Source organism: Micropterus salmoides, unplaced genomic scaffold, assembly GCF_014851395.1.
Source record: "Micropterus salmoides isolate LMB-PRFRI ecotype aquatic unplaced genomic scaffold, ASM1485139v1 Ms_hic_scaffold_15, whole genome shotgun sequence".
Classification (NCBI taxonomy): domain Eukaryota; kingdom Metazoa; phylum Chordata; class Actinopteri; order Centrarchiformes; family Centrarchidae; genus Micropterus; species Micropterus salmoides.
In genome coordinates, this window is record NW_024040596.1 from 4,720,991 (window position 1) to 4,747,691 (window position 26,701).

At 40.1% G+C, this 26,701-nt stretch overlaps 1 protein-coding gene and 1 long non-coding RNA gene across 4 annotated transcripts in view; one reads left to right on the top strand and one right to left on the bottom strand.

Annotated features, from left to right (window-relative positions):
• The window catches only part of tmeff2a (transmembrane protein with EGF-like and two follistatin-like domains 2a), a 105,638-nt gene that overhangs the window by 35,518 nt on the left and 43,419 nt on the right, over window positions 1-26,701 (bottom strand). For all 3 annotated transcript variants that reach the window (XM_038720719.1, XM_038720718.1, XM_038720720.1), the window contains exon 4: window positions 16,846-16,872. In XM_038720719.1, coding sequence (XP_038576647.1) covers window positions 16,846-16,872 — 27 coding nt within the window. The remainder of the gene's footprint in view (window positions 1-16,845; window positions 16,873-26,701) is intronic.
• On the top strand, window positions 8,990-9,543 carry LOC119904224. The gene is made up of 2 exons (XR_005444669.1): window positions 8,990-9,107; window positions 9,191-9,543. It is a non-coding gene; the product is annotated as an uncharacterized LOC119904224 (long non-coding RNA).

Genomic DNA, 26,701 nt, shown 5'->3' on the forward strand with positions numbered 1-26,701 from the left:
GATTCCTGTTATAATCCCAAAATACGCTGCATTAGCCTAAAGCAAGTCACATTGGACTTCAAATAGCTCAGAGAGAAGAAAAGCAATGCAGGCCATTCTTCCCTAAAGAGGACACCCATCTATTTTATGTTTGATTTTACTAATGCATTATGACAAAGCTCTGGCCCACAGCACTCACTGTCTATTAGGCTGGAAAAATGATTTTTTTTTTTCATCAAACAGACTAAATCAATCATGGCTTTGTTTCTGCTTAATTTGGAGTTTGTTTAATGTTATACAAATGTGGCAGATAGCACCACCAAAGCGTCAAAATGAAAGAGATTGGTATTATTTGGCCAATGTTTTTCTTCTGGTCAAACACTCCTTCCTTCCATTACTCCATTATTTGTCCTCATACATACAGCACACAAGGATTTTGAATTTCCTATCCATATCTCACATCAGCATGCTTGTTGGAAATTCAATTAATTTCCCTCGCAGTTCGTACTAGTAGCTAGGCCTCTCTAACCTTGGCATATTCATTCTTCAAGCACTGGCACAATGTGGAGAATATACAGGAATGAGCTGGCAGGGAGTAACAAACATCCTCTCCGTCTGTTTCTATTCACCCTTGTGGAAAATTGTGATGCACTCTTGTTTGTAGAGTGGTCCTTCTGCAAAAATATCCTGTCCCATGAGGCTACTAGTAGCCCACCCTGACCTTTGCAACAGTGTAGAGCCTCGGTGGATATGTACTGGGACACACTTCATTATGCTGTGGTTTTATGTTGAAATTACTCAAAAAATTTATACACCCAAAACTGTCTGAGAAAAAATGTTTGTCAAGTTATTTTAGGAAGACCTACAAACGTGCTTTGAGTATGTTTATGTTCTCACGTTTTCACTGGAATGTTTGCCCACTTGAATGTGACTTAAAGCAGTATCTTTGATATTTGATTTGCTTTCTTGCTGGATGGGAAGATTGCTGCCGCTCTCGTATCTGTCCATTATATGGAGTTAGAAGCGGGAGAAAATTAGCTAGCTTAGCTTAAAAAAGTACGGATACAGCTGGCCTGGCTCTGTCCAAAGTAAAACAAATGCCTGCAAGCACCACTAAAGCTCACTAATTAACGTGTTCACAAACTGAAAAACAAAAGTTTTATGAGTTAGTGAGTGATACTGGAAAGAGCTACATCTGTTACCCCCTGCTTCCAGTCTTTATTGTAAGTATCAATCTTCTCATTTAACAAGAAAGCAAATAAGCAAATTTCCAGTGAACTATTTCTTTGTGCTATCAGAAACTCCTGGGGGGTGTACTTATATGCTAACAAACTGTTGTTTTATCCATCTATCATGTTTCAACCTTCAAAAATACCAATGAAAGAAGGCCTTTACGACCTTTATGCACAAACACATTATGGATTGAACACTACTTGGAGCACAAGCTAACCCTGAAACTGAGTTGGACTTACTTGATTAATGCTAAATAGCAGCAAAATGGCCCTTTGCATGCATTCTTTGTTTTACAGTTTTTTTTGTAAATCTCTAGGGTTAACAATGAGGACAGTTTAGCGTATAGTAATCATTATTTTTGGGTGTATGATATGGCAGGATTAAGACTGAGCTTTACTTTGAAAGTTAGCATGGGGTTAGCATTAAGTGCAATTTATACTTCAAATCGTCAAATCGATAGCGTAGGTGATGGCGTAGGCTACGGGGCTACGCAGAGGCTACGCCATAGCCTGACGTGCACCTCCTCCAAAATGTAACTTCACGTCGAGTCGACGCGGACCGTAAGCTCTGTGATTGGTTGGCTGGGTAGCCTCGCAATGCCTCCGAGCCGACAGGAAGTACTCCGCGCTTTGAAGTAACATTTACTAGCGGCCAAAACGACGGCTGTAAAACAGTGAATCAATATATTTGACAGTCGCAACCCGAGCGAAATGACTGGTTTCACTATCAGAATGTGATCCATTCGGTCGGTAACATTTGAAAAGGCTACACCAGCCGCACGTTTACAATTTTACCCCCATTTACGTTAGCGGAGCGCTAAACAGGAAGTTAGCATGCTCGGCCGGCAAAAGTCAACACAGTGGACGCTGTAGCGCTGCTGCCGACTAGCATTTGGGGGTGTAATTGTAGAATGACGGACACCTACGCACAGTATAGTATGCATGGCTACGTGCGTAGCCTACAGCGTAGGTAAGGCTTGGGTTGTTTAAAATATTTGTGAATGTGGTCAAGTGAAAGTCTTCATAGCTGAAGCAATACATGAGTTTGGGATATATTGGATGCTCATGGAAACAAACACTAAAGTGATTATGTGAGTAACTGTTGCTGTCATTAGATCTATTTCAGCACCAGCCGCTATCAATTTATTTTTTATTTTTCTGCTGTCAAAGCTGATATTATTGCTGGGGGGCCGGTTCTTTCCCGCGGGCCACCTATTGCTGACCACTGCCACACACTGTACATTTCTTTGATTATTATCAAAATATTATCGAAATTGCAATATGGCAAAGTGAAGCTGCAATTTATTTGATAAAGGTAAAGGGTGTGACAGCATTTCATTATAATGCAGTAATGTTAACTGTATTACAAATATTGTCCTCCGGATGTTATAAAACATGTTTGTTTCATACAGACCCAGAACAAACATCATCATGATTTTAAATTGCAAAGTGTTATGCAAAAATAATCATCCCCACTAATTGTGAATATCACAGCTCATATCGCAATTGTAATATCTGTCAAAATGATATGATCTGTGTTACCATATTGCACAGTCCTATTGTAAATCAATTAATTAAATACAATTATCACTCCTACACATAGATATTTTGGATGAAAATGTCAGCCCAAGGATGCAAGTGCCCCTGCAGGAGATTGTCATTTCATGCAATGCTTTATGGCACTTTGGCAGTCATAGAGGGTATTTCAAAGCCTGACCCTGGCTGACTAACTTCTGCAACATCTGCTCTTTAAAAAATAAAAAAATAAAAAAGTTTGCTTTGCCTTTATACTGGAATCAGTCCAGGCTTGAATCTTATCTTGGGGCTTGCATTTAAAGCAGATGCTAAAACTTTGCCTTCATACTGAAGCAGACATCATTTTGCTACCTATTGCTGAGTCATTTAGAACCATCTACTTGTATTACGCAAAGTATGTGTGTGTGTGTGTATATGGTAAACAATGGATTAAAATACTGAAGAAGAGGACGAAAACACACAACGTCTTTGCAGCACACACAATGGCCATCATGCAAGAACCACAGCTACAAACAGATTTGCTCGATGAGAATTTGTGGCATTCTTCTTTTTTGGCTCCCTCTCACTGCTCTCTGAGCATCTTTTTCAGCGGCAGCAGGCAGCACTGAAATTGTTCTAATAACCCACTGTATACTACCTGCTCAGCACCAAATGGCAAAGAGACAAAGTTAGCAACTAGCTGGTGAACAGTGGGGCATTTAGCGGCTTCACATTTCCCTCACAAGTTGAAGAGAGAGAAGAGAGAATATGACATTACTTACATTCGCCAGGTGGCCAAAAAACACAACTCAAACTGAATTATAATGTCGCTCAGAAACCAACGTGTAAATAAGACAAAAAGTTAATCATATCAACTTAAAAGGTGATGACTTTCAGCTGGCCCAAAAGAAAAAATGTATAAATCAATTACAGCAGATTTAGGAATTACAGTCAGCCCTTAATCTGAAATAATTTAGTGTTTAAATATGATACTAAAATTAACTAAAATAAAAGATACAGTATAACTGAGACAAACAATCCAAAGTTAATATTCTGTTCGCCACATTGTGCTCACCAAGGCGTTTTTTGATATTAAGATTTTAATGGCACTTTTTGGCACAGCAACGTCTACATTTCAGTAGTTTTTTTAGGAACATTCTCTCACCCTCTCAGCTGCCACATATTCTTTACACAGGTCTCGGTCCAGTATCATCCTCTGTGTAACAGCCTACTGCGGGCTATAATATTCTCTTGTCTAATATCTCAATGACACCCCCACCCCTTGCTTCTAATATTAGCCATGGACCACTTTTCTTTAGCTAGACGTTCCTCAGCATCTAACTTCAATGTTAAGTCATTGTTAAATCATTCCCTCTCAATGTTTTCGTCCCCATCTTACAATGTAGTGTTCCCATGCTACAAAGGCTTCATGTCCATAAGGACAGAAGGAATTATTACACTAACCAATAAGTCTTTCAACTTAAAAATGGCCTTTGTGTATAGCATTATGATACAAAACAAACAATTCTGTCTCCTTTAAGTTGAATCATGCTAAACATAATTATACGGTAGATAAAACAATATATGCACCTGCACGCACACCTTCACTGAGCAGACAATCCCCTGACATTCCCATCTAGTAATCTAGTAATCTTGGCACAGTAATGCCCCTTCTGTCCTCATCACCTGCTTTCTGCATAATGCATCGGTGACAAAAAATCTCAGGAAATGTCAGCTTCCAGCCTGCAACTACTCTATACCAACTCCACCGGTGTCAGCTGGCTGCCCACTGAGCTCACCGTGCCACTTCTAATCTTGCCACCAGCCTGCGGGGCCAATCTCGCACCGCTGAGTGTTGGAGAAGAGCCTTGGACAGCCAGACAGCGGGTGAGTGGTGGCAGGGTTTGGTCTAGGGAGGAAGAGGAAGAGAACTACGAGCTAATGGCTAATCCTGTGTGCACAAGACCACCAGAGAGGATAGGCCGGGGGCTAAAGAGAGAGCTATTGGGAATAGACGTCCAGTCCAGGCGAAAGGGAAAGGAGCTGTAGAAAAGAGGAGGAAGAGTAAAGCTGTATCAGGGTGTGGAGGACGAGTGAGAGGAGAAGGATGGAAGAGGCAAAAGCTGGTGATCACTGGCCGAGAAATCTGAGGGCACAAATATCTGCGCTGTAACTAGGGCTGGGCGATATGGCAAAAATGTTATCACAATAAAAAGTTTCATATCTTCCGATATCGATAATTATCACGATAAGTATCAAATCATTATTTCTTTCGAGTTTAAAGGCTGATTTTTGCTCCTGAGTGAAAGTTGAAGAAACCTGATGGTTAATTGTGGTTTAAACTCTTCTTTATGGTCAACACGTGAGGCCAAACAGTGGATCACCTCACAAATCTGAGGCAATCATTCAAAACAATTATGATAAAATCTTTGTTAACAAATATGCATGAATAAAATTAAGTAAAAGCTTTTTTCAGTCATTTTTCCTCAACTAAATAAACCTAATTTGTGTATGATTCAAGTGAATAAAATCAAACATTTATTGAACATTTGTTATATAGTTATTGAAAAAAAATTTATGGCGCGAATTTTTGTTATAGTCTTATTGTCCAGCTTGTGCATGATTGACATTGCTTTCATCTTTTGGCAAACTGTGGCTCGCAAAGTGAGTTAAATATTAACACTCGTTAAGCTCTGCGAAAAAATTAGCGATTTTAACCCGAAATATGATGAAGGGAGAATTTTTTCTCTTCTATTTAACATTTGCCATAGATTTAGCTACGAGTTGTCTATAAAGCACTTAATTTGACTCAAAAAGTCTTATACTGTGCAAGTTTAGTTCAATTATCAATAGCACTGCAAAAACATGACAACATTCTCAACAATGTAATTATCAAGTATAAAAATACTGATTTTTATCTAATAGTGTGATTTAGTTACCTGTTCATAAAAATTACATTTACTGCACTCTCAGTGAATCTGTAAATGTGCAAACGTTGTTTATTTCAGAAGTTTAACTACAAGACACGTAATGTCTCATGCTCAAACTGCACAGCAAAGTAACAATAAGAAAAATACATTTTTTAAGCGAAGCCTTAAACAAATTGTTTGTTTAAAAAGCAGAAAAAAAACACGGTCTTCATTATTTTGTCTAATCTCAGTCTGTGTAGTAACTGCCAATCAAAACCAAATAAAAAATGAGGCCTTCTTTTTAAAATAATGTTATTTTGCATTTACATTTACTGTCCAGTCATACTGAAAGAAATCCAGCAAAAAGAAGCTACCAGATACCAGTTCCTCAGAGAGAGAAACCAAAATAGATGTCCTTTGAGGATGGGATGTGACTCTAACCATTATCTCCACCTGAAGCTGAAAGAGCAGCGCTAGATTGACTTCCCGTTTAAAATAACTATGTTGGACGGGTTGACGAGGACAAAAGAAAAAGCATGCAACTTAATATCAGTGTTTTTCACCAGTAGACCCTTTCTCACAATGTACTGTAATATTTAGAAAAATACATCTTTTCCTCACTAGTCTTTACTTCATCAAGCTGTTCCAAAGTCCAGGCTCACGACCAAAGGTGACTTTGTCTTGAGCCTGGACTTGGCTCTGGAACTTCCTGCCTGAGAACCTAAGGCTTGCAGGTTCACTGACGTCTTTTAAATCACTTCTCAAGACATACCTTTACATAAAAGCCTCATATTCATGTTAGTGCATCCTTTCATATTTATTTTGTCTATGAGCCCATTTTTACTGTGTCACGTTTGAGGAATCTTGTTTTTTTTACCTTTATATCATTTTAAATTGCTTGATTTTGATTGGCTTATATTATATATAATTTTTGTTCAACCATGTAAAGCACTTTGTAACTCCGTTTTAAGATTGTCCAAATAAAGATTATTATTATTATTATTATTATTATTATTATTATGCAGTACTTGATGTACATTATGGGCGAACTTTCAAACTGCTCCTAGATGCAATTTCAGTGAGTAAATAAACACGTCACCTGTCCCTTTATTGCCAATACCCTCAATATGATCTGCTCCTCTAATGTAAACAAACCACGAGCCACACTGGGCTCTCCCAAAGCACAATCTATGAGTTCTGCTCTCAAAACACAACGTCTTTGGCATGCAGAGTTTCCGCCCGACTTTAGTGCCACGAGGGATTCACCGCTCCTCCTGGGACGAGTGTTGAAGCCAACAAATAAACAGCCTTTCAGATGTTTACATTTGGAGCACAACGCCGTTGAAGGCCTCCAGAGAGTGAGTGGAAAGCTCATTTGCACTGTCGATGAGAAGAAATCAGAAATGGCGCCTTAAGCTTATGACGTTTCAAACTGTATTTAGGTTAACTGGGAAACGTTACAGACACAGCTGCTATGGAAATACTGTATATTGATGCGGAACTGGTATGCATGAATTTGCATTTTTAGTTTTTACATAGGTCTTTTTATAAAGCAAATTTAGACCTATCTAAATGTCACATTGTCGATAAAAATGAATCCTTTTGATTTAAAAGTGACAATGTCCAGGATTAACTGGATTTATCTATATCTACCATGTCATGATCTCTACTGTTGACTGTAAAATAAATAATGGAGGCCACGGTCAGGTCAATAACTGTAATGTAATCATCTGCTCTGCTGTCATGGCTTACTACATTAATGACTTCTGTAAACAATAAGATGAGAAATAACAAACACACATATCTACAAGGTGTCCAGCCGATATTACACCTTCACTGTGAATTTAAGCCCCATATAAAATGGCCTGTTCTGGGTTACTGCTTAACTGAGCATCAGCAGAATAATAAGTGCTGCAATTATCTTCAAGCAAATGAGAAAATGTTCTTCTCCTTGGTAGAATGACCCACAAGGCAAACCTTAATGTGACTCCTCTCTATCCTGTCTTTCTTTCTTTTCTCTCTCCTTCCTTCTTTCTTCATACCTGGAATTGAAGCCAACATCTCTCTGTGTGTAGCTCAAATTGCTTTGCTAGCATCCGCCTGCCACACACGGTCTCTAATGAGGTGTACTAGCTCGCTGCTGACAAAGGAAGTGACAGCTGGCGTGATTACAGAAATCTGGGACTTGACCAAACTGTAACTTGAGGAAAACGATCTGGGGAAGGGGAAACTCTAAAAGGAACATCAATTGCGCTTGGAAGCCAAAATCTAGAAAAGGAACAACATCTGACAAGCAATCATCATGGTGACAAAAAGCCTATGATGTTATGGATAAATTGGGCATTTTAAAAAGAACTGCTGTAGTAGTAATAGTAGTATTTTTAAACCCAAAAGAGAGAAACTGAGCTGAGACAAGCATTATTATTCCATTACAAGTGTCTTTATCAGGCTTACATAAGAAGGCATGACCTGAAATCCCCAGGGGAGGGCCAAAAGGGCGGGTGGATGTCGCCACTGCTGCTGCATGAAGGATTATGAGCCTTCATTTATCTGGGACATCCTATCTGTATCCCTGAGTACAGTATTTACGGACATGACAGTTATACTGTATACAGCAGATGGTTATGGCACAATATAACTGAATATCACTGAGCTGACATATACTTTGCCAGGTTTTCCCAGAAGATGAAGATACAATCTGCCATTTGTTTTATTATCCCATGTCTGTTTGGACATTATGAGGGGCTGCTGCTATATGTGCACTTTTACAGTCTATTTTTTCTCAAGTTAGATTTGAAGATTCATAACTGCTGACTTCTAGTTTACACTCCAACTGGAAGGACAGTTCACAACAGAAGCCATTTAAAGTCATTCTGCGAATACGCCCCCTCTCGCACACACACACACACACACACCCACAACTCTTTCCAAAAGAGCCCACCTGATTCCCCTGTTCCCTCTCTTAATCCCAGCCAAATCCTGTCATTACCGAAAGAAGTCCAATCCTCCCATCTCTCATCCCCAATATCCATCCATCCATCCCTCCCTTTGCGTTGGCCCCCCGATTTTGGCGCAATCTTCCTCCCCTCCCGCGCCACTCTGCGTCTCAGCCCTGTTCCATTATTTTCATGAATGACGAAAAAAATATGTGACAATAAAATCCCTGATGCCGGTGAGAGCGAGGGCTGGCCCAAAGGTGACCCCGCTATTTTCATCAGCCTCCGTCCCACTTTTCACCACCTCTACTGATAGCTCTGATGCACGGCGGCTGCCACTCGCCGCTTACGTTCCCTTCTCACACCAGATACTGTCTGAACACCACCACCACCACCACCACCACCACCAACTCATCTCATTCAGGGCCCCTGCTGTGCGCATACACAGTGGCAATGGAAATTTTAATAACAATTTCAAAGTGGTATGATTGGATACGTTCCCGTGGAGAGACGAAGGAAAAGCAAAAGCAGCAGAGGTGAGAGATGGAAGACGGTGTGAGAGAGAGTGAACGTGCGTGGATAAAGGGATCTAACGACTTTGCTTCTATCTCATTTGCAGATCCTATCCCTCTCAGTCTTTATTACCGAGTTATCCCCGTGCCAAAATAAAGGCTTACAGGCCAAGCCTTTCTCATGTGCACTGCCTGAACGTACGCTTCTGAGACCGTGAGATAGGTCTGTTTTAACATAGGGACTATCTCGATGTACATTACAATAAATACGCCTTTTCGTGTGCTCTACTCCTGTACTGTGAGGAATGGGGCTATTTGTGTATACAACATGTTTACCAGGTCCTAAACCTTTTATCTTGACTATCAGCTTCGAGCCTGAATTCAAATTGAGTATGTAATGCTGCTGTTTGGTCGATGTTATCTCAAGTGACACCAATAAAAGCAAAGGAATGGCACACTGTACCACAGCCCTCATTATAGGTATCAAGCACAAAGCGGCCGGAGTTCAAATGTCAGTGTTTTAAATAACATATCTAACAAATGTATAAAAAATGTGTAAAATCCACCAGCACAAAACTACAGTCTTTAATGCTGTTAATGCTGCTACACTAACTAGCTTTCATTATTACCTATGTTAGGCATTTGTAGCATAAATGACATTTTATTATATTGCAGGTAGCAAATTCTAACCTACTTATACATTCTGAATCATCAGTGTAACTGTGTAAACTGCAATGGCAGTTTTTATTTTAGTAGAGTACAATTTTTAAAATAAATTATAAGCTGATACATTATTTTACATTATTTTCTCATTTCAGTCTTGCTATGCTTGTAATTTATGTAATATTTGAAGCAGTTCTCTGCTAAAATCGTTAAGCTGGAAATCCCAAATTATCGGGTACATAAACTTTTATCCCATTGTGTGTGTCTGTCTATAACGAAGTGTTATGTGACACAGGCAGGGGTCAGGTGCTCTCTTCTCTTGGTCCCACTGAGACAAGAACAAGCACTGGTCAAGTTTCATCATGGACAAGTGCAGAGTGCGTGATAACTGGGGAAATTTGAAACATAAAAAATAAATAAAAACACCCCAAACCAACGATTGATAAAATTGGCTAACGTAGATTCTAATCATGCCTAGTTAATATATTACAACATGTTCCAAGATTCACTACAATAAATGGCATTTGACTCCCCACATACATTAAATAAAACACTGATTTGACTCTGCAAAACCTTTTAGTTAGGAGCTGTTCTCATGGGCTTGGTCCACAGAGGGATGACCAGTAGGTAATAGCCAGCTGATAATAAACTCACCACTGCACTGCACAAACCCCTAACTAACACAGTTTTTCCATATATAAAGCAAATTAACCAAGCTGTGTGTGCACGTAGCTGTGTGCTTGGGATATGATCTAAAATGTACTGAATACTATTAGTTGCAGGAGTTATTGAAACAAGTTTTCTGTAAAAACTCAAGATTCACCTAAACTTTGCAATAAAAGCCACAGAGCTTTCCTGTAATGTTGATGATATTGGTGCAGAATGCCAACTTCACTAAGGTTCAGACTTTCCAACAAGACTGGAAGCCTATCTGCCCTTCGGCTTTCACCTGCCTATTAGGGTGGAACATATTGGCTAGATAGGTTTTGTGTGTGTGTGTGTGTGTGTGTGTGTGTGTGTGTGAGTAAGACATGCAGCATAGAATGACCAAATAGGACACGCACAAACACACCCACACCCACACACACACACACGGGTGGGCTGGCGGTAGCGAGTCTTATCGCTATGCCACAAAGTGGGAAGATTAGATTACTCACTTCCCTAAACCTCTAACTTGGTTACCATAGCAATAGCAGTGTGACTAGGGCAGCAGCTCGTCACTGTGGAGGCTGCTGAAGCAGGAATGGACGGATGGAACAATCACCAGGGGAAACGCAGGCCAGCCGGCTATTTTCCCTCAGTAACTCACCATCCTGTTAAGTTCTTTTCTAACTTCCAGTTGTTTCCAAAGTCAAACCAGGCAAAATAAGGTCATGTTACGGTCATGTGTATTCAGCATCTATTCCCTACACACCAAACACTGTAAAAGCAGTGGTTATTTTTATATTATACTTGATATTAGCTAATATTAGGTCTAATAGAGGGGAATTAGGCTTTTGATTGAATATGTTGTGCTACAGTTTTTGGAGAGTCAATAAAATAATAGTGTGGAGTGCGACCTCATAAAATCATTTTTGTGCATTGCTGCATACCGACCAAGGGGGATCAATTGAAATTGAATTCATAATTGCACCACAGTGGAGCCTCGCCCTTAATTCAAATTAATGAAGTGCTTGCAAATCCATAGTGTTGTAGGTCTGATCATTAGATTAATTACCTCAATCAGGCTATTGTATTTCAATTAAGCCAAGTGCAGTGTTTATCTTTGCATTAGTCAACACTCAGAAAAGTTAATATAAACTATAGAGTGGAGACATGGTGTGGTGCATGTGCACATGAATATACTAATACACACATGTAGGCTTCCGTTCGTACAGAGGAACTAGTGCTTAAAAAGTCTCGGCCGAAAAAAAAAGCTCGGCAAGTAATTAAAGAGACTCAAAGGGAATCAGGTAGCTGAAAAGACAGAGAGACACTTAGAAGAATGCCCCATAAATACTGGTAATTAGACTGCAGACAGTCCTGATGCTCTCTCCCTGTCGCTAAGGACTCATAATGGAGTCATTTTTTACCATTCAAACTGAAAAATGGCTCTGATAAGTTACGGGACACTGTTTTGACCTTGACAAAGCACTTCATTTAGATAAGAGTTACCCTTTGAAACTGCAAGGAAATTCGGTCACTTTAATGCCGGTGGCTCGCAGAGCATGACAGAGTCTAAATCTTTGACTTTGGGGCTCCTTACCAGCTGGTTCTATTTGGGACTAATTTAGGTCTACTAAAGGATGTGTCAAAAAGCACATATTTAATATTGAATTTGAAAAAAGCCACATAGAAAGCACAGACTTAAAGTACATTTAGTCATTTAAAAAATATAGTGAATAATTAAAGTTACTGGTAAGCAAACGAACATTTTAACAGGCTGGATCATCTATGGAAAGATATTTTAGAGATATTTAGTGATCAACTCCATGTTCTGTATAATGACCATGCTAGCCACGAGTCCTCTGCCATGGTCGGTCAGTCCACCACTCCTTGGTCCAGACTAAAATATCTTAATGACTGCCATTACATTTTATGACCTGACATTCATCATTCCCAGAAGATGAATCCTAATCACTTTTATCATCCCCTGACGTTTCCACTAGTGCCACCGTGTGGTTCACACATGTCTCCGCTGTGCTTTGTGCTAATTAGGAGATGCTAGCATGGTAACACGTTAACCTTTAACTGCACACAAATCACAACCGGTACCACACACATTATAAATACTTCATGCCTAAATGTTCAGAAACAAGACTTTGAGTCTACAGCAGTGTTCGAATTAAGCTCAGGACTAAAAACAACAAAATGAGGTTACAGCATTTCTTATAAATAATTAGAATCAGATTATCTGGTGAGTGTGGCTGATTTTATATTTTGTAAATAACGCATAAGACATGTTTGGTCTGGACATGTGCACTGTGATTTGTACTGATTTGTGCGCCTGTGTCCAAACTGCGTGTGAATTTGATGTCAGCAACCAGGCTGCAAACTGGTACCGGTCCATGCAGTGTTGGCAAAGGTTGTATCGCTGTTATTAGATGTTATGACTGATAACATCTTTGTCTCTTAGCATATCAGACAAGAAGATCTCCTATCTGCTGTTCCCCGCCGCCAACTCTTGCCAGTGGGAGTAAAGAGTGAAAGCCAACCACAAACACAACTTGTATCTCTCTTCCAGTTTGGTTTTCTTTATAATGAATGCGTTCCAGGTTCACAGAGCTGCCGGCCTGACTGTAGGCTTTTACTGTAGTCTTGTTTAAAAAATATACTTGTACAAGACTTGTTGAGACCTACAGAAGTCTTTTTGGTTTAAGGCTTCGGTTGTCCTTTGTCCTTGCATGATCATGTGAGTGCAATTCAATTTCTCTACTGTACAATTTGATTTGGACAAATGTCTGATTCTGACTAAATGGGCCATGTGACCAGACGCATGTCCTAAGGGCATTTCCCTGCACAGTTGACTTGTAGTCTCACTTATCAGATTTAAAAAAAAAAAAAGAAAGAAAGCACAAGGCAAGTAGAAATGCACACATGCACTCTGCACACACACATTCACACATATTCAGCCATGAGGCTGGCAACTACCCAGCTGACCTGAGCTTTATGTGTGTAGATTTATCATTGGCTATTAAAATGCATTTGATTTTTACCAGGATGGCTCTCCACTGCTGGTTTCCTCAATAGGAGTCCAATCCGCCTTTTACAACCACTTTCTTTAACCTTCTCCCCTGCTCATAAAACACCAGCAGCTCTCCTCTTTCTCCACCTCTGCCAATTCCCCTCCTCCTTTGCTTCCGACTCTTATACTGTATCTCTCAATCTATTTTGACCTCTGCTATGATTCTATCCTTATGGAGTGTGTTTGTGTTTCTCCTCCTCCTGTCCTTGCCCTTCCTTCGCCTCTCACTCCTCTCCTGCACGAATACCCTCTCTGCCCCTGAGCTAGTTTTTTTTTTTTTTTTTTTTACCTTAATTGTCTCTTTTCCTCCTGAATGATCGATTCGTCACATTTATCTGACAGTCTTGGAATAAGGACAGTTCTCAAGCCTTTAAACCACCCAGAGGTCTCCAAAGGTGAGCATTCATAATGAGCTTTCATGGGGAAATTCAGAGAAAACACTTTGTTTTGAAGAGGATGACCGCTTGTTTTAATGTGCATAATGACACAAAACTCTTCATCCTTTCCCTCCCTGATGCGTCAACTCTCCGTTTCTGCTGCTGTGTTTTTTTTACGAGGAATCATAAAAAAAACAGTCTGTGTGTTGTTGCGCTCTACATTCATATAAAATTGTGAGACTTTTATTTTGAAGGGTACAGGTGACTTCTTATATTATATTTTTCTTACACCTCCTTAAGTATAAAGTGTTAACGTATACATACTACATACACAGTGGATGTGCTACTGTGAACAGGGCTTTTTAGATGTAACCTGGCCATGGAAGTAACGTCCGTCACCTCCTGTAGTTAGTAAGCTAGTAAGCTAGTTAGCTGGACGTGCTAACATTTGCAGTGTGTGTTAGAACAGGCAAACGCACTGTTCATTCCACACCTTACACTTTACTCTTGATTTTGGTATCAAAAAAGGTCTGCTGTGCCATGTTCCTGCTGACTAGCCATGATTGGACAGTAGATTCAGGAGAGGTGGTTAAGATCGTTTTAGTAATTTGATTAGTCATTCATTTTATGTGAATTTGATTTATCATTTTGTTTTGTTAGAGCACATCAGGGTCTCAGTATCTACACAAGCCAGTTAGACCCTGTGACTGCTTTATATCTTTACAATTGCAGGGAAATGATGGTGGTGCTTTGCAATAAAACACTGAAAAACACTCCCAGGAAGTGTGATCCTTGTCTACAAAACAACACAGCACAGCATTAGACCCGGCATTACTTGTTGGAATAAAAAGACAAGAAACAAAGCACCCTTACCCTGCTGCGTCACAAGGATCCTTGTCAAATAATTAGTTAAATGTAAAGCACAGCAAATGGTCTGAGTAGGGTTCAGAAGACACATGCACATTTTCCAGTGGCCTTTTATTATGGCCAGCCTAAGGCAGACCTGTGCAATCCCCATGCTGTATGATCAGCATCTTGATATGCCACGCCTGTGAGGTGGGTGGATTATCTCGGCAAAGGAGAAGTGCTCACTAACACAGATTTTGACAGATTTGTGAACAATATTTGAGAGAAATAGGTCTTTTGTGTACATAGAGAAAGTCTTAGATCTTTGACTTCAGCTCATGATGAATGGGGGCAAAAACAAAAGTGTTTTTTTTGTTCAGTTTATGTTTGATGTTGTTTCTTCTTCCTCATGTTTCTTATCACTGTCTGCCCTCCTTCACTCCCTCCGTCTCTGAATACTCGCCTTCTGTTCCCTCAGTCTTGTTATCTATTTTACCACTTTCCTCGGGCCACTTCTTTGTCCACCCCCAGCCTCTCCTCCTCTCCCTCCCTCTCTCTGGTTGACCCAGCATCAGTTTCATTTCCGCCCTGTCATCTGCCTGTACTTTGTCTTTTCGTTTCTCGTGCGTTGTCTTTTCCAAACTCTCATATATGCTGGGTGAAGCTCCGTGCATAAGAGTTAATGAGGGAGCTGCATGGGTAAACACACAGGAGGACAGACAGAGACGGACGAGAGCAAATATATGCGCACTGACAGATGAGCTCGACTACCGAGCGTGTACTGTCTGCTCTGACGTCAGAGCTGAGCCTTGTTAGTCCATTAGGCAACAAATTAGAGTCTTACTTGAATGACATTATTAATCAGCCGGAGGTTTTACATGATTAGTTACTCACACAAAAGTTATTCACAAAAAGTCATTCCCAACCCCAATCATATTACAATAAACCCTCACACACTTAACACCCCCTCCAGCGTTGATTAATTGCAATGTTGTCCACACAGTCATTTGAGAAAACAGCCACTGAAACTCTCTTTCACTGAACAGTGTGAGAGGGAGAAAATGTAACACTTGCACAATCCTTAATGAGGAGGTTCCCTTAACACATGTAGTCTGCAAGTCTTTCTGAAAGCAGCCCTGGCAGAGTATTATCAGTGGGACAATTACAGAGGCAGTATGATGTGTTCTTTATAAGTGGATTTGTATTTTGGGGCCCCTAGCTGTACGACAGAAAAACCTTCGTCAAATTAATCAGTTTGAGATTAGGAATCCGCAAAGGACTGTGCCAATAATCTTGCATGTTTTAGTGAAATACATCAAGTACAAATTGTGTAACTGTGCACATCAAAAGTTGCGTAATTGCTGACCATTTTCCAAACCATACTTTCAATTTTTCAAATAATGTGATGCCTTCCAGGCCATAAATTTCAGGATGATATGAAAATTATCTTGCTGAGACTAGACTTGGAAAATCCATCACTTGCCTTTATTTTCACTTTTATAACGTTCTGTCACAGTTCCATTATCATTCACTGCCGCAGCTGTGAGCAAACACCATTTCCAAAAGGCAATGAAATGTGTATTGATATAGATTCAACATAACAAAGAATGATGTAGCTGATAAGGGATTGTTGTTTTTAGTGTAATCTACATAGCTGGTGCATGTTAATGTTTAGGATGTTGGCAGAGGAGGCTCTCGTGTTGCATAATAAAAAAAATTAGAAAGCTGAAATAATATTCATACAGATTGATGTTTTCTGTTTCTTGTATTCATTTGGGACAAGAAAATTATTCTAAAAATGCAATCAAATGATCAATTGTGAGAGTGATTAAGCAGCTTTCAATAAAAAAAGGTAATTAAATTAAAAGTAGCAACCTAATATTATGAGTTAAGAAAAACAAATAGTACATTCAAGTCAAACTTGTTTGTTTGTATAACATATTGTTTAGGGCCATGAATTTTCCAATTTTCTTTCAATAAACTGAATTAGTCTGGGTTTACAGTTCACATTCAGATGCTACTGCGTAGCGAGTTAGTTTCAGTGGAGGAAGAGAATGAGTGCAGAAAAACGAAAAAGAGGCGCATTTGGAGTTAGAACAGAGGAGGAGGAGTTGGAGGAGTTGGAGGAGGAGGAGGTGGTGAGTAATCTTACCATCGTCTCCTGATCCTGAGCCGGCATCTGCAGGGGAGAACAAACACAGTTATTAACCAGAGGCTCACACAGCCGCAGACATTCACTGAATAAGCGTGTGTGTCTGCATAATGTCGGTGTGTTGTCTAGGCCAATGTGAATATCTGCATGTGAGTGTATGTGTGTGAAGGGTAAGATACTTTGTGTGCTTGTGGGTGTGTTTGAGCGAGACGAGATTTCTCTAAAGATGATGCAGAAAGCAATGTGGAGAGTCGGATTGAAAAAAGAAGGATGAACAGAAAGGCGATGATAGTGAGGATGCCCTGAGGCTTTGAGCATCATGCATCTACCCCATTCTACAGCAGCACATTGATGATAACGCCTCCAACTGTGGACCTTTCCCTGGTAAGGCTGCGGGATGGCACTGTGTTTCCAGTTGACATTGTGTTTGCGTGTCAGCGACTCTTTCTCCGTAGCTTTCCCACTGAATCTGTGTAAAGCTCCCTCAAACACATCGGGCTTACTGAATTGTTTAACAATATGACTGTGAGGGGAGAGCGATGAGCACTTTGAAGAACAGGCACCATGTAACTTGAGCCGCAGCGTAACGGGATCTGCTAAAATGCCCAGGCCAGAGACCAGACGCAGGGCCTCAGAGGACTGTAGGGGGATAATGGCTGAGCTCCATATGTGAGGAGGGTTTATAAGAAGAAAGTGCACACACTAACTGGAGTATTGGGGCTATCGCGGCCTTAAAACACATGGAGTCTGACCAACAAGCTGTCCTGATACTTTAATGACATGAGCTTTGGTTCAGTAAAATGCATTTCAGATGGGATGAAAACACGTCTCCAGCTTGATGATTCGTTGAGAATCAGTGCAGCAGACGGTCAGTTGTGCCAAGGGAAAGTCAGTGAGGTTGGGACAGCCTCAGAACTGCTACATGCAGTTGCGGCTAACTGTTTTGTCAAAAAATAAATAAATAAAAATAGCTTGTGGGTGGGCGTGTTGTTGAATCAGCTGATGTACACGTCACTACAATCTCGTATCCCTGCAACTTTTTCTCATTTAGTAAACTTTCCACCTAACTTTCTTACACTTACACTAACACATTACTCATGATTAATAGTGATTTGGTTACAGCTAGATGTAGAACCGGTTGATGTAGAAGTGGTAGTATTAAAAAAAAACACTGTGGCAGACAGCAATAGTAGTAAGGAGTTGCCCATAAATAGTTTAAACTGCTACACTAACTGAAACAAGAGTTGGCTTACTATAGATGTAGTAAAGTCATAGTCAGACCACAACTGCAAGCGGTAGAATTCTACAACTTGTAAATGATAGATTCTTTTTATGAAGCACATTTACCATCATTACCCTCTGTCCCAGTCCATATCTGGCAGATATGGAGCACAGTCATATAAATAATATAGCAGCAAAATGAGAAGAGGAGTAGCTAGTTCCCAATGTTTTACTCCAAGTTGCATTTTGCAGGTTATACAAGCCATAGCATCTCATTAGTCTGGTCAAAGGCTTCAGAAAAGAGAACTCGATGAGTTCATCATAGTGCTACAACAACCATGTTATTTGTATTCAAAAGTTTTATTTTTCTGGAAGTATACACAATTATCAAGGAAAGGAGAGGTCACAGTTGCCTCAATTCAAAGACCAATGCTAATAAACGGATATAAACAGGTAAGCACACAGCCATATCTCACTGGAATAGTCTGCCATACTTAAATAGTAAATAGGCAAAAAAAAAAAATCACTTAAGTTTCTTTGCTGTATGCTGTATGTATAATTTGAGATTTATCATTGTTTTTATGTTTCACTGTCTATTGTTCTATTTGTTTGTATGTCACATGTTTGGATTTGTTTTTATTTTACTCCTTTTACTTGTCTATGCAATGTAGGTAAACATTTGTTTGTTATACTGTACGTGTCAATGTGGACCACAGGAAGAGTTGCCAAGATAACAACACATCAATCAAAGAGAGGAAGCAAATGCATCTCACCCACTTCTTGAGGGACACAAATTTTAGTGTAATTGCTGCATAATGAATGGAAGAACAAGGGATTCATCTTTCACAATAGAAACACTCAAGGTTCCAGGTCAGAATGACTGTATGCAAAGGTACCGTGTGGAGTTTTGTGGATGCACTGGCACACGCACACTCTTTCACTGATCAACCACTGGTGACGTTAATGCAAGACACATAGCAATGCTTTAACAAAGGCAGTGAAGAAGAAGACCAGCTGCTAGAGCCAGCTAACAAACATGAATGTAAAATATGCACAATTTAAAATATTCAAAAAAAGTATCTCATGAGGACGGAAATATATACAACACGTCTGATAGACGCGGATGTGTTTTGTTGCGCAACAGTGAATGTAAATAGCAAACTCCACATGGCACCTTCAATGTTGGAAAAAAAATCTCCATGCACACTCTCTACAAAAACTGCCCTCCTCTGTCTTACCTCCTTTTAAATCTGCACACTTTCAGTGACCTTGGAACATGTGGGACACTAAATGTGCAGTGTTTCATGAAAAGGCTTAGCTCTAAGGATCAGGCTGAAGTCAGTAGGGGTTCATGGGAGATCAATAAAAACCTTTAGTATCTGTACAGGTTTGAGGAGAGAAAGGCTGGCATTAGAAAATAGAACAAAATGGCAAGGGTGATAGGCACAAGCTTACTTTTCTACTGCTTGTCTGCCAAACGAAGGGTTACAAAGAGGAGCTACCACACAATTTTATTTTGTGAGAGGCACTGAAGACTGAGTGAGATAGCAGAAGCCAAGGGAAGAAAATGACAACAGATTGAGGTGATTTCTTTTTTTCCAGTTTTGGAACGATTTATCAGAAGAGGTGAGAACAAATAGAAGGAGAGAGGAACCTTCTAGGGGAATTGTTATTAACCCTATTGTGCTGCTTACACCAGAGGCTATATTGCATAGCACACAGACTGTACACACACACATATTCACAAACAAACATCACTACCTGCTTGCACATTAATACATTTTCCACCTTCTACTGTAAATAAGACTTGAAAGTTAGGCTTCAGTACAGTACTACAGTAATGTTGACAGACACTCTGCACGGCAGACAGTTTTGTGGATCTAATTACTTGTGGGTCCTCCTTGTAAAAATGATGCTCATATCCTAATGGGCTCTTTTAACTGTGAACACTTTGTAAATCGTGAATGTAGATACAGCATGCAGTAAACACCCACTCGCAAACACAACCTATGTGCAATATATCCAACAGCAACAAAGGGCAGATTTATAGCTGTGGCATGTATATATCTGAATTTGATATCTGCAAAAGTCTTCAGTATTTGCAGCTTCAAAGGCTACAGTGACGGGGAACCTTTAAAATTATGTTCTATTAAACCACCACTTGATAGGAACATTTCCAACTCAGTAGGAAACACAGGTTTTAAACTGCTTACTGCAGGGGTTGGTGGATCCCAGGATTCAGCATTAACCTTTACAGTCTTAGCTTTCTACCTATAACGAGATTCCTAAACCAGCCCAGTATGTTCTTCATGTCATGTTTTGTCCAATGCCAACGCACAGTGCCAATGAAGGAAGTAGCGAGTAGCCGTTTATGTAGCGTTGTGACAAAGGGTGTGGAGATGGTCGGGGTGAATGGGTCGTTACAGACCTGCAATTAACTTCTGCATTTTTGTGGCCATGCTTGCAGAAAGCACACATTTTAAAAACATTGGCTTTTGGATGTAATCCAGAATATTGCAGAATCATCCCACACTGATGTCCTGGTCTGGCGACAGGACTGCCCCAATCTAAAATGTCCTTGAGAAAGATATTGAATCCTCTTTGGGGTGCTGCTGGATAGCTGCTCTTAACCTCTGACCTCCCTGGAGGGGAGCAAGCAAAAAGAAAATCTTGCTGCAGATCAATAACGTATTAGATTATCACTACTTAAAGTGCTTTGAATTTAGATAGAAATTACAGCTACTTAGCGCTCATGAGTGATTTTTTTTGTTTTAAATTAAGGGTATTGATGTCCTCCTCTGTACTGTATGTGAGATTCTACTGACACGGTTACACTGATTCTCATTTAGCTCCTGGTCTACTGATAACCCAGAGTGTGCTTCTGAAATCATCAGCCAAACATATGGCTGCTGTCATCTGTTGGGGCTCAGGGATTGCACGGCGACAAAATGGTGATTAAACATGTCATCAAAATTTTAACAATGTGTCAATTAAACCGTCTCCCACCTTCCCATTTTAATGACTTCCTGGAAGTTATACTGCTCACTTTGTGAACTGAGTTGGAAAATGCTACGTTAGCACTCGCCTTAGCTTAACTCTCACTTTAGGGAAAATAGACTTTTGGTTTGTTTCACTTCACTAAGCTAATGCTCCTCATTAGGCTGGTGGGTTAACACGTGATATGATAGGAAAGTGGTACCATCCTGGGATACCAGCTTTTAATGGCTTTGTACTGTTGAAAGGTCTTCCTCATGTTTACTTCTAAATCACTTCCAGATCTGTTGGTGACGTGAAGCGAGTAAAGACTGAATTAAATGGTATAAAGGAAGTGTATATTTGCTTCTCCATCTGACAGATATTGCATTGAAAAAGTCAATAATTGGCTAAAATACCACACTTTGGAAGATGCCCCAATTTGAAAACTATATGATATAATATTGTGCAAACTTCTATATGGAAGCCGTTACGAGACGCTTTCCCTTAGGGACAAAAAACAGAAGGCCACGGTATCAAATCATGTTTGTCTATGCCTCAGCGCCGTCACTTAGCATGAAACTGGCACCTCAGCAGGCCTCCTGTTTACTGTTTGGAATGACAGCAGACTCTAACGTCTGGCCTCTTGGCCTCAGCAGCATCCAAGAGGGTTAATGAGAGCACATAAAACTGCGCTGTCAGGTGGCTGTTTGGTCTGATAACATCGAGAAGGATCCTGCAGGACCACCATGTACGGTAAACACACGAAGGGACCTGGCCATGTAACGAGTAGTTAATATTATTATTATTTTATTCATCATATTCCATCTTGGGTTAATTAAAGTAGTCAAAGTTGCAGGCATGATCACTCAATCATAACTGGAACGAAATAGTCACGTGACACGTGGAGTTTGAGGACAATAAAATTATCTTTAAATAAAATGTTTTCAACATATACTTTACTTGGGCGGGCCGGCCGGGTATATTAGCACCTGCCAAAGTATATTTGGCGACCAGACCAGACCAGAGGTGCAGGCTAGGTGTGTGTGCATGTGGGGGGAAGAGAAAAGAAAAGGCGCAGATTAGGGCAGTGTAAATAAACACTAAACTAAGGTGGAAACTGACCCAGAATAAGCTACTGTCAATATAAATACAATCCAGGTCTACATCTGTACCGCCCCCACCCCCCCACGGGTCCTGCCGCCAAACCCCTTCTCACTCCCCGACTCGTCAGATATGGACGCATCGTCAAGACCCATCGGCGTCAGTATGTACCACACTGGGGATCCCTATAGCGTTATAGTTCAACGCAGTGGGGGAAGCCCTGTAGCGTCAGTTTCTGACGGCAAAGGTAGGTACATGATATTTAACTGAATATTTTTAACTGAAAAGACTGAGTAAGGATGTATTTGGGGTGGATGGAGGGCCAGAACCCGGACTTTGAAACGGGAGACTGGAGTTTGTTTTCTGTGTGAAACAAAAAGTCAACATTAAATATTTTTAAGTCACCGTTGTCGTTTCCAGCTCAGTTAATGCAGATTTCAGTCTTACATAATAGTCATTTAAGTGCATCATCTACAATTCCATTGCACCAATATAAACTCCATATGCTGATGAAGATCGAAAGTCTCAGAACAGCTAATGGTGATATTGTTTCCTCAAAATTAAAAATGCAGGAATCCCTGTCTTTGACACTGATCCACTAATATGACGAGTGAAGAGTCAAAAGTAACATTACGAACACTACATCTAAACCTACACCAGATGTGTCTGCTTCATGACATTTCTCACCCTGGCAGGGGAAACAAGTATTGGCACCGGCGAGTTGACATATATCCATTACATTGTGTACTGTTGCCGCTAATGGGATTTTGGGAGATGGAAATGGAAAGGAGGACAGGGAGTTATCGAGAGAGAGAGAGAGAGAGACGGGTTTGTGGCAGTACATGTACAGCTTGGGTAAAGTTTTGATGCTTGCGTGTCTTACTATTAGTATTTGTATCGCTGGTATTCGAGATATTTTAACGTTTTCCACTGCTGCACTCACTTTAAGTTAGCTTAGCTGAGAGTATCAACTAAATGGCTAAGTGGTGAAGAGAGCAGAGAGGAAACACTTCAGAAGTAACTGCCTGCCCTACTTTTCCACATGAAAGGTTTGCGTGTAACACTTGGTTATGTAAGAAAGCTCCCACACAGCAATCTCATGTGTTTAACTCTCAAATGAAAAGCAAGCATTTGTAACTCTTCCGTTAGATACCTTAATGATAATCACTTTAAATGAACTATATTTAGAATGGTTTTGTATTTTCATCACTCAGTCTGTCAAAAAACAATTGCATTTCTTTTCAACATACTCATAATAGGCTTGTCTGTACGACAGATACTTTAATGAAAACTGTTTTAAATGAGAAAAATTTAAATGTATTTTTTTCAGTTTTCAGTTTGTCATTACATTTTTTAAATGTTGTTTTCTTTTGCTTTTTTTTTATGTTCTGCAGTGAAACCTCTCTAACCTCCTGGGAGAGCTGTTTTCAAACTGACTTTGACCTTTTGGCAGCTATACCACAAACAAACCCAATAATGCTCACGGTATAGATGAAAGAGAAAAACCTTAATAAATGAGTGGGAAACATAATGAATGCAGATCCTTCCACACACGGCACACTAAATGGTCTGATGAGTTTAGAAAATGTCGTGAACGGCCTTCACAGTCACCACATGTGAACCCAAATGAACACCCATCGCAGGATTCAGAGCGACACCGTCATCAACATCAAATGAGGGAATGTCTTTTGAAAGAATGCTGTTCATCCCTCCAGTGGACTTCAGACAATCTATGATGTATGTATGATCTATGATTGAAGTTGTTCTGGTGGCTCGTGCTGTGAGGTCTTGATTTTTGAATGTGTTGTTCATGCTTGGGACAAGCACCAGCCTTTACTGAATATAACTTCTGACCAGTAGATAAGCTTGAATGGATATGGTTTATACCTTCTTTCCTCTGTAATTTGGTTTTAATAAGCTCCATATCCCAAGGCAGTTGGTCAATCACATCAATGTTATTAAAGAGATATCACAGCACACTTATAGGTGAGTGGTTTAATTAGTTAAAATATTATTTTATCATGTATTTGTCACTGTCTCAGTTGTATTAACTGAGAAATCATCTTATTCAACATAGTTAAAATGCTATTTGCATGTTTTTTGTCATTGTTTCCCTTCCAAATGTCACTACATACCACACTAAAATTCACAGATTTAAGGGGGATGTCAAAGTGAAATATTCAAAATTAAAACCACAGTGCTGGAAAAAAGAGTGAGTAAGCTCACAGTCTGTAATAAATCAGACTACTGAAATGAACACTGGCCTTGGAGAATAGAGGAGTATAATTGTTTAACGTGGCCTTGTTCTGGAATAATTCCAGAAAAAAATGTACATCGAACATGAGACACTGAATAGATCATATAGAACCACTGTCATGGTCTGTTTATCACAAGACTGCACCACAAGAACATCCTTGTTTGTTTGGACCCTGCATTAAGACCTCAAAAGTACTGCTTGTTGCATGACAGAGAAGGGCCTTTATCCCTTTCTCTTTCAAAAAGATACACAAACTCATATCGCACACACTGGCTTACTCTATCACATGTCTTAGAAAGGACCTCACACACAACCCACAAACAAGCAATTTAGAGAAAGGCCGGACACTGCATGTGACAGCACTCAGCCCTGCCTACTGGCACACAGACACCACTTCCTGCAATAACATTTCCACCTCAAGCCCTGCATGTTCCCTCTGCTGAGCCGAGCCCATTCAAGGGCCTTTTAATGGACTTCTGCCGGCTGCTTGTCACTGAGGGTAACTGAGTCAGCGACTGCTCAGCTCAAGCCAGCAATACTATCTTAGCTTAAGAAGTGATTCATATATGCCTCAGAAACAGCCAGCATCACCGTGCAAGTGGATTCACTCATTCACAACTAAGCATATTACTCATAACATGACTCACTAATTGGTAGATTCAGAAAGAATTCCTTTGTGGGCGTCAGGGAATGCTTTTTCTGAAGTATTTGCCCATCCATTTGGATTTGTCATCACAGGATTTAACACATTACGTAGGCCAAACCTAATTACACATGTTGTAATGAAATAAAAACCAGATGGGGAAAAAAAAATCACCGCCTGCCTTTGTGTGCAGAAATTTCATGGACTGATAATACAATGAAAAGTTAAATATGAACATGTAATATATGTATTGTCAGATTAGACTAGCGGTTTCAGTCACTGTCGTCATTTGGACTGGATTCAACTGGACAATAAAAAGGTATAAAATGTTTTTGGTAAGAATGTCACTTAACTAAAACAGTCACCAGGATGAAAATGTAGTAATGATGAACTTATTTCTAACTACTGCCTATAGAGTGAATTAACATAACCGTTAAAAAACCTTTACTGACTGAGAATCTTTAACTTTAAAGCACCACGTACTCGGAGCAGCACATGGTCTCCACAACATGGCTAATGAAGTGGCTGACCTTTACCGACTGAATACGCCCACTCAGCAGCTTAAACACCAAACTATCTCAGCAAACAGTAATCCCATTATGTTAGATAATTACACCATGTGCGTTTTCTTTCCAACCAATGGAAAGACAATAGGCGATTTCATCAATGGAAAGGGTATAGAAAAGGAAACAATAAAGGTTTAGCAAAAATGGGTATTCCCTAAATATTAGGGATAATCTAAGCGGAGCAGTTGCTGAAACATATAAAAAGATAAAAACTAGACAGAACCTAATTACTCATTGACATGAAGCAGAGGGGGTTTGCCTCTATTTTGTTTTTGGCAAAAGTATTATCCTGCCTGCACCACGGCCACTTGCCAGCAATTAAAACATAGTTTATTCATATTTTGAGCCGAAAGTCTCTTTAAACTAAAAGACACAACAAAGAGTGTCCAGAAGATTAACCAGAATCAGCCAAGCCAAGAAAATGAGACTGTTTCCATACAGTAATATCGCTGAAGTTAGGATGGGGTGGTATTAATTTCTTAATACTTTCCTGACATTTTATTGGTGTATATGATGGTATTTTTGTAAAAGAAAAAGCAAACGTTGAGATGCTTGTAATAGAAGTCGCTGTTGATATGTTTGACATTATCTAGCATACAGTGATGTCTCTACTATGCAATTAGCCTACTTAGTCTTGCTGGGTTTAAATACTTGTGGCCCATAGAATAATGAATAGACAGGGAATAAGTGCCCTCCTTCCATAGATTCTTGCCGGAGAACCCGATGACACCTGTTGTTGCGGCAGATACCGACACATCAGTGGGCTGAACGCAGATGTTGTGCACACAGCTTCGTTCTGTTGGCTGGCTCACATTTATCATCTGGACTAAACACTAAACAGGGGCAGATGCATTTTACTTGTTAATTAGTCCAGTAACGTTTTACCACAAGACACAGTCAGCAACAAGTCGCTCCTTTTGGTGAGCATGGTGAGTGAGAGAGAGCAAGCGGCAGGTGAGCAGTGAGGTTTAGCAGTATACAGTGTGTACACAGTATGTACAGTGTAGGTTACAGCTGGTCAGCGAATAAATGCTGCAGCCAAAGCTCCCGTGTGTGTGCTGTTTACCAGTGAAGGGTGCAGTTTCATGCAGC